Source organism: Ruditapes philippinarum, unplaced genomic scaffold, assembly GCF_026571515.1.
Source record: "Ruditapes philippinarum isolate M1 unplaced genomic scaffold, ASM2657151v2 ctg2097_1_1_1_1, whole genome shotgun sequence".
Taxonomy (NCBI): Eukaryota; Metazoa; Mollusca; class Bivalvia; order Venerida; family Veneridae; genus Ruditapes; species Ruditapes philippinarum.
This window is the reverse complement of record NW_026866773.1, coordinates 15,262-24,371: the sequence shown is the minus strand read 5'-3', so window position 1 is coordinate 24,371 and position 9,110 is coordinate 15,262. Positions and strand designations below refer to the sequence as shown.

The 9,110-nt window shown below is 30.3% G+C and overlaps 2 protein-coding genes across 2 annotated transcripts; both read left to right on the top strand.

Moving 5' to 3' along the window:
* Window positions 1–1,441: 1,441 nt before the first annotated feature.
* LOC132733670 (hemicentin-1-like) lies at window positions 1,442–5,152 on the top strand. Its single transcript, XM_060720332.1, has 6 exons — window positions 1,442–1,475; window positions 1,719–1,904; window positions 2,280–2,570; window positions 3,648–3,923; window positions 4,139–4,429; window positions 4,839–5,152. Exons 1-6 carry the CDS (start codon window positions 1,442–1,444, stop codon window positions 5,150–5,152), a joined length of 1,392 nt encoding a protein of 463 aa, XP_060576315.1.
* Window positions 5,153–5,631: 479 nt separating this feature from the next.
* Window positions 5,632–8,777, top strand: LOC132733673 (uncharacterized). Its single transcript, XM_060720335.1, has 4 exons — window positions 5,632–6,278; window positions 6,607–6,659; window positions 7,056–7,154; window positions 7,371–8,777. The coding sequence occupies exons 1-4, from the start codon at window positions 6,151–6,153 to the stop codon at window positions 7,565–7,567; spliced, it is 477 nt and encodes a 158-aa protein (XP_060576318.1). The 5' UTR covers window positions 5,632–6,150; the 3' UTR covers window positions 7,568–8,777.
* Window positions 8,778–9,110: the final 333 nt, after the last annotated feature.

Genomic DNA, 9,110 nt, shown 5'->3' with positions numbered 1-9,110 from the left:
TCCGGACAAAAATGTCGTACGGAAGGACGGACGGATGGAAGGTCGGACGGACGAAGACTGTTTCTATATCCCCCTTCGGCGGGGGATAATAAGTAAATAGCATGCTAACAATAAATCAATATATTTGAGAAGTAAGTGATATATGATATTATACTTTCTTGTTCATGATTTAGGATCCATGTCAACTGATATTATGATCATTCCAAAAGTAATTGATGACTTTGAGGAAAGCAGCGTTTCCTTCAAATGTGTTCACAATGGAACAGGCTTAAGAATGACATGGCGGCGGAAAGATGGGAGCAATATTTGCCTTTTTGCAACACATGATTGTATGGCTCTCATTACAACTCAAGACAGAACCACGTGCACTTGTGAAAAAGATTCTAAAAACAAAACAACTGTTTCATTACGAATACCTAATATCTCAAGTGCTGATCACAATACTACTTTGTTTTGCACAGTTACTTATATGTCAGGAATCCTCAGTGAAAAAGCCTCTTTATTGGTCAAAGGTACGTGTTAAATTAATAATTAATATATCTTATTCTTGAATATTTATAAATGGACTTTATCGGTCGTTTCGTCACGAAAATAGCATGTTAAATTACATTTTCGGTATGGCTTATAAAACATATAAGTCACCTTCAGCACACAAACAAGAGTATATTGCATTCAACGTCACATTTTAAACTCAAACTATTTATGTCGAATGTGGTTAAATTAAGATTAAATTACCTTATTACATTAATAATATGCATACATTTATAAGTAAAATAAAATAAACTTATCAGTGTTTTCTAAAAAAAACAACAACAACAACAAACAAACAAACAAAAAACAACAACAAAAAACAACACTAATATACTTATAATTGACATTTCACACTAAATTAAACGAAGCTTTGATTCATCTCGCACTATTCAAAGGCCATCCGCAATATGTATAATTTAACACTTAAATCGATCATAAAAAGATTTGTTTTGATGTTTATGCATATAAACATATAAATAAATGAATTCATAAAATGGATAATCTAAAATGCAAAGAACATAAGACTTATCAAGACTGGATATATGTGAACATCTCAATATACTTACAAATTTCTATTTCAAGAGCGAGTAATAATAAGCTAATGATGTCTCATTTAATTATAGTTCCAGTTAAAACATTGACTATCAATCCCACTGGGCAGTTCATACAGATTTCTGAAAACAAAACTACAACGTTTACTTGCAACACTTCTTACAGCCGGCCGATTCCTCAAATTCAATGGATTTTAAAGGATCGCAGCCATTTGCAATTAACTGGCGAGCAAACAAATAACATTAACAATAAAGGTTTGACTTCAACAGAGAGTTCTCTTAATTACAAACCTAGCAGAGCATACAATGGATGGAAACTTTATTGTATTGTCATCAAGTCGGAAATACAAAAGGAAGACATGTCATCAAGCTTGATAACACTTAATATCACATGTAGGTCTAACAGACTCAATCAAACTGAGCATGCAATATTATCATAATTTTGCCATTTTGGGCCTTCTTCGGATATTCTATTTTTTCTCTATTTTTCCTTAATATAGCGTGTTTTTCATCATGGCTCTAAATAAACTTAAAAACTGTCAATTCCAACTTTGTATCAAGTCATCTGTTTTATTATTTGTTTCAATAAATATTTTTATTCATATTTTCAAAATTTTAATTTTATTTTTGCTTCAGATCCACCCGATTCAACGCTAATGATAGATGGATTTCTCTCAAATGGAATTTATTATGTTATTGAAAATAGCATAGGCACTTTAACTTGCAAAACCACCGGAGGAAATCCTAAGCCTTCATTGTCATGGACTAGATGTTTTGATTATGAAATTTATACTTGTTCTAGCAGCTTCTCTACAACAGAAAGTGAGTCAAATACGTTGACTTGGCGGGCAATGTCTGACACTGATAGATTATGTACATGTCACTCAATACAAATGGAAAGAAATGACTCTGTGTCTATCACTGTCAAAGTATTATGTAAGTTCGAACTTAACACTTGTTTCTTTCACATATGTCTTAAAGTATTCAGCAAGAATTTAATAATAACATTAAGATGATAGCTTCTTCGTTGAAAATAATACGTGTTATTCATTTACAAACTTACAATGTGTATGGGCATTTAATAAGACGTGCATATTTTTCCGACTATATATCAAATAATAGGATATTTTTATTTAGCTATATTTGCGTTATATCAAGAAATCATTAAAGTATGAACTAACTTTTATTTTTTTTAAGATCCTCCGACAGTACCAATACTAACGTATGGTTCATTAAATGTGTCAGGACATATAAATATAATACAAAACGAAGAACTGTTGTTGGATTGTAGTAGCAATAGTAAACCACCTCCAACTTATCAATGGAAAGCAAAACACATACAAGTGACTTTCAATAAAACATTGCAAATTCTAGAGACGGAAAAAATGCATGAAGGAAATTATACATGTTTTGTTACAAATACAATGAACGCAACCGAAAGACAACAAAATGGTTCTAATAGAAGCACTGTTGAAGTCCATGTTCTTTGTAAGTATCGTACTATGAATCTTCGAAATCTACATTTAATACTTTTAGCACAAACTAGAAGTATTTGCATGCATTGCCATGTTTTAACCAGCTTTCAGCTTTTTGTAATGAAGGAGGGGCGTTCGTGACCGCGTGAAAGCAATTGTCCCTTACTGCTGTGTGTTTATTTTTTCATATAAGAGAGCTTCGTGTACATTGGTTTTACTAATGTATACGCTCGATCCTGAAATATTGAAGAGAGAGTGTCTGTGTATTATTTCACCAGTTCAACTGGAAATTCGATATGTACACTTTGTTTGTCCGAAGAAACCTCCAGCCTGGAAAAGTTGTTAATATATTCAAGACAAAATACTCGAAGGAACACTACATTATACAAACCAATACGGTATAATTTAGTACACATAACAAACACATAATGTTGTTAAGATGTCAATAATTGTAGCCGCTACTTTTAAGATAAAAACAAATGAACACAATGTTATTATTATTATTATAATTATTATTATTATTATTATTATTATATCTAAACTTCAAATTTTAATGGTAATAAATTAGGTAATTATGTATGGCAAAGAAAAAAATCACAAGTCAGGTCAATATGTACAAATGAGCAAATGTTTGGACAGATGCTTCTCTACAGAATGATAGAGTATGTTTGAGATTATATCATTCAAGTATTTGTATCTGTAACTTCAAATACAAATACAAATCGTTTTTAAAATAGTGTACGAATATAGATTATTGAAAAATAAAAAAAAAACAGCACATAGTGAACACAAACATTGGTTGATTAAAAAATAAATAAAAGTTTGAAACGTTTTGATTATCTGCCTTCAATAGCATTAGAAAACCTTACATAAAAGAAGGAGGTAAGCCATATAAGATTTCAAACTTTATGAACTAAGCTTTTACCTTAGTGAAGCTCATCTATTACAGAGCGCCTTGAGAAAAATCACAACAACAACAAAACACACATACACACAATACAAAAAAAAAAAAAAAATAAACATATATTAAAAAAGGATGTCGTGATGATATGATTGAAATAAATTTATTTCAAGTTTGAAACTTTTCTAGATCCGCCTACAATCAACACATTAGAAAACCTGACATTGGTAGAAGGAGATCATCTTAACTTTTCATGTTCGGTTACTCATGGAAACCCAAAGAAAACGGTATTTTTATGGACATCTGAGAGGCACATGACCTGGTCAAGTCAATATTTAACAATACGTAACATTTCAAGGGATGACGACATGAATTACAACTGCAGTGTTTACAACATTATGACACCAACTGGAAAATCACCTGTTAAAGGAACAGATAGTAAAATGATTCATCTATCTGTACAGTGTATGTACTAACTGCTTTGCTTGAAGCATAACATATAGTATAGTTCGTAAAATGTCTTACAGATATTTTTTCAAAACAATAAGTGTAATGTTGTGTTATGTGTACATATCTGCAAAAAAATAGTTAAAACAAATTTAACTATTCTTTCTGTTTAGTTTCTAAAGAAAAATTCTCTTGAAGTTAACTATTTACAGAACAAAATGATTAATTTTCAGACTCTGCGACAATAAAGGATTTTTACGTGAATGGATACAAATCTGTGCGTAATGTGACAGCAACTGAATATGACAACGTTACCTTTATTTGCAACATTGACAGTAAACCAATTTCGAATACAAGTCTACGATTAACGACGGACAAAACTTTGGTTTGGACATATTCAAATGTGCTGAGTTTTACACTTGGCTCTGCCAAATGTATAGATTCTGGAACTTATTTTTGTTTTGGCAAAAATGAACACAACATCGGGGTCGGTTCAACAAAGCAACTAAATTTATTCATTAGATGTAAGTATATGACAACTTACTTTCTGATTTTACAATAGACCATGATTTTATTATCAGATAAATCAAGAATATGAGATAGCAAAACCGTTCTTTCTTTAGCATAAGCAATATGAATCGTAAACCAAATAATTCTCAATACCAACCGTTTAATATACATATGTAGCTAGAAGATCTAACTAACATATTACTTGTAAACTGCAAAGTCAGTTTTATGCAAATAATAAAAAATGACACTGAATGTTTTTTTTAAATGCGTTCTCTTATTTAACAAAACAAAACATCATCTCATATTTATAATATACATGTACTTAATTTTACAAATTTGTATAATTTATACTAGATTTATGTTTGTACTTTGGTATAAAGATAAATTCAATTGTTCATATCATGATGTTGTGATTTTCTATAGGTTCACCAAGAGCCAATCCAATGGTTCCATACACAAAAAACTTTACATCAGCAAGAAATGTTACTGTCGTTTTATTTTTCCCTGCCCTTGCCTACCCTAAACCAGATAGTGTTATTTGGCAGAAATACTCAATGTCTAATTGGATCAGTCTTTCATCAAACAGCAATATCAATATATCAAATAATGCGCTAAATGTTAGTGTATCTATATACACAATGATGGAGACAGACTTCGGGCGATATAGGCTTATTATTACGAATGTTGTTGGTTCATACGTACAAGACTACTATATCAACGCTGAAGGTAGGTTTTAATGTACACTTTCATATGTTATGTGCTGATACTTTTTTCCAAATAATCTTTGATAAAATGTTTATAAATATATGAAATTATTTATAAACATTAATAAAATATGCATGTAAACACATAATTGGACATTATATGCTGGTATATTATTATAAATGCCATATTCATAAACGTTTAAAATTTGTAATGCAAACAAAAGTATCACACTTGTACTAGTTGTATTATTTAATGCCAATTGTAGAGTGCATGACCCTAAGAAAAGATAATGTAAATGATATTGTTTATGTTCTTAATAGTTATGAAATAAATTATAGTCTCTTAGTGCCTTCCTGCAGTATAATTTTGTATATCTGTTTTGCCTATTGACAGATTAAAAGGTGAAAAATTCTGTACAAATTGATATATTGTATTTCATTCATACTATATTGTTATATAACTTTACTAATCATGTTTTATTAACTATACAATGATAACTCGCATAAGCCAACGACTAAAATGATGGCAATAACACTGCACCGATTAATGTAAGTGTCTTATTTAATCGCATGATTGTGTGCAACTGCCGGTTTCTATTATTAGACAAACCAAATCCTCCGACGGGCTTTCGTGTCATCAATAAATTAACAACGGCTACGACTGCAACGGTACAATGGTTTCCTTCTTTTAATGGTGGAAAACCCCAACGTTTTGTTTTGAACTACACCAAATCTCTACAGAAACACTGGACACACGAAGAAATAGAAGACACAGGGGAACCAATACTAATTTATACGATAAATGGATTGTCAAGCAATTCTTTCTACTACATCTTTTTATATTCCATTAATATATTAGGGTCATCCAAGATGTCTGCACGTCTTGAAATCAAGACAAAAGGTAGTCATTGTTCTAAGAATTACTTATTAACAAGTTGTTGTAGTATGCTTTCAATACATACACTGACACCTATTTTATATTGAACAAACACCAATAAAACTCCCAGTCTTGTAAACTTTATAACTATGACATGTGTTTTTCTTCAGAAGGAATGTATATAGATGATAACACCAGTGGCGTTTGGACAACCATAGGAATTTGTATAGGTGCTCTGCTCTTTTTGCTTTTACTATTCATTGGCATATATACATTAAGAAGGTAAAAAAATAAAAAATGTTCATATATGTAAGACGCCGATAAAAGACGTCTTTCGTCAAAATATTTTTTTTTTCAATTTACGTACAAAACTTTTTATATTCTTGAAGTGCATTAATTTGTTTATAAATTGTACATATTAACATCGCAACTGTTACAACAATGCATATATCGTTAAATCAATGAAATATCCAATATAGAATACTAGAAACACTTTTGTTGTAACTTCTTTTTTCTTTGCATCGATATGACCTATACTGTGTCGATGTGACGTAAAACCCAAAACAAGCAAGCAAGCATCGGATATGAAATACTTTTGCATAAATTTCAGGTTTAAGCTGACATATCAACATACAACTATAAACGTACATCAAGACACTATTGGTTTGTAATCGTATTTAGAGTTTTATATAATTAGGTACCTTTATTCATGCCATAAATGCTGCAAACACATATGTAAATATATTTAATGAAGATGCACACTTGATTGCAGATGAATGTCTTTGTCACATACAAACTCGTCTGAAATATAGTTTAATGCCAATGTTTGAAGTATTGTTGCAATTCCGTAATAATTTTGTTTACCTTTCTAATTATGATATTTTAATAGAACGAATTTGTAAGAGAGCTGACGTAAAATGACTTTGTGAAAACCATTAATAATAATATTTTCTTTAATTGAATTTGAGTCTACACCGTCGTTGTTAAAAAAAACGAATTTCAAACGAGAAATTCATTATCAAACAAACTCAAATCAATTTATATTATCAAAATGTATAGGATTATCAACACAAAATATAAATTCTGCAACTGAATACGAAAGCATTGATCTTGATGCAGTTGGAGCAAACATACAACCGAATGACCCATCCAGCACAGGTATTTCAATTGTTTTTTCGTTTGTTATTTCATTTTTATATTATTTATTAAGTTATTTATGTATAAGTGTAGGCTTATTGACAATAGTATTATGTTTTGATATTTAAAAATAATAGGTAATATGATTAATTTTTTTACATGATACCTTTATTAACTTAGATATAATGTCAATATTTTTGTAACTGAACGACATTTTTGCTTTGAATTTTACTTAAGGCACAAGTACAGACGCTTTTCCACAAAATCCTTATGAGAAACTTGATAAAATCTTGAATGACAGTAATCAGTACAGTGAACTTAAAAAAATGGACGAAAGCCGTGAAGATGTTTTCAGGAAAAGAAAGCCTGACACAGCTCCGGAAACCTTGCAAAAAGACTTCGATAAAGCAATGTATATGAATATGAAAATTTGATTTGAGGACCAAATTTTAAATTCTGACTTATTTAAAATGTATTATGTTTTTAAGTAATACAACTAGCACTTGTAAAAAACTTTCTAGCTAGTTTACGGAACATCGGTGGTTCTACTCAGGTGCCCGTTCGTGCCTGAAATATGCACGGAAGGGCACCTGAGGTCTTCCTCTACCAGTAAAGCTGGAACGTCACGATATGACCTATATTGTGTCGATGTGACGTAACACCCAAAAACAAACAAACAAACAAACAAAAATCTTTTGTTGTGTATATGAGATAAATCCTGGTTAATAGATGTCATGTTTATGATTGCCTTTAACTCTCAGCATAGTCATTGCATATACTGTGTAAGTACTGACTAGTGATGTTTATAAACGATGTAAAAATGAAACATCATATTATGTTTTATTTGCGTGCGATATTGTAAAATTACTAAAGAAATACTGAATAAAGTACAATCACGTGTTTCAATTATATCAATATGTATACTGACGGGCTAGGTCCATTTGCTTACATGGTCATAATTTGTACTGCGATTAAATTCCGTTAAGAGAGTATTGATGCGATACAATGCAATACCTGAAGGATTTAACGGATACACTTTACATTCTGAACGAGGAAACAAATACTCTTTACATTAAATTCTGAACCGTTTCATATTAAGTGTGCCCATTTTATAACATTACTCTTTCATTTCTGAAATAAAGTACACAGAGGGTAGAGATGGAATCTTACACTTTTTTATTTGGGTCCTTAAACATGTTAAACATGTTGATTTAGAATTCCTCTATAAATATTCACAACCAGACACAGTTTATGACACGTTCTTAGTTGTAGGCAGAGATTGTGATTCTCATTTAAAAATTATTCATTGTCACATCAGCATTCTTTGTGTCGTGCGTTGTTGGAAATATAAAATCGTTTGGTGTTTTCTTTTCACGTAACTATAAACTTGTATGTGTGTTAAAATACATAAATATTGTTTTTGTATTCACGGACTCTTTAATCACCTATGGAAGGGAAAACGGTGCAAATTTTCATTTATCTGTCGAATGTATGCTTGTTTATGTTTCTTGCATAATTGCAAAAAAAATGTAAATATCAACTTTAATAAAAAAAATATGTTCTGTTGTTTCAATTATTGACTTAATTTATATGATCATTGTCAATTTCAGAGATTATTAGTGTGAACGCATTTTATCAAAATTTCATTAATTGTTTATTGTTCTCGTTTGATTTAATGTAATATGTTTTTATTTAAAAAGAAATAACTGTGTATAAAGTTGCATTATGTTTATTTGCTACTGTCATATTGAGTTGAATAAGTATTTTTCAAAAGATTGATTTCTGTAATGATGATTGACTAATAATTGATACTGTAAACTGTTAAGGATAAAAAATAAAAATAAAATGTTATCTAAATCATAAAAAAGACTGATCCACTCATGATCAGTCCGTCGCAACAATTTACTAACATAGCAACCAGTGACATCCTATAGAAACCAGTGACATTCTAGAGCACCACATTTCTTTCCATTGCAA

Bases quoted from the DNA above. Each gene is read 5' to 3' on its own strand.
- LOC132733673 (XM_060720335.1), top strand. From the start codon at position 6,151: ATGTGTTTTTCTTCAGAAGGAATGTATATAGATGATAACACCAGTGGC. The intron at 6,279-6,606 runs GTAAAAAAATAA...CATAAATTTCAG, and splicing joins GGCATATATACATTAAGAAG to GTTTAAGCTGACATATCAAC. The intron at 7,155-7,370 runs GTATTTCAATTG...ATTTTACTTAAG, and splicing joins GAATGACCCATCCAGCACAG to GCACAAGTACAGACGCTTTT.
- LOC132733670 (XM_060720332.1), top strand. From the start codon at position 1,442: ATGTCATCAAGCTTGATAACACTTAATATCACAT. The intron at 3,924-4,138 runs GTATGTACTAAC...ATTAATTTTCAG, and splicing joins GATTCATCTATCTGTACAGT to ACTCTGCGACAATAAAGGAT. The intron at 4,430-4,838 runs GTAAGTATATGA...GATTTTCTATAG, and splicing joins ACTAAATTTATTCATTAGAT to GTTCACCAAGAGCCAATCCA.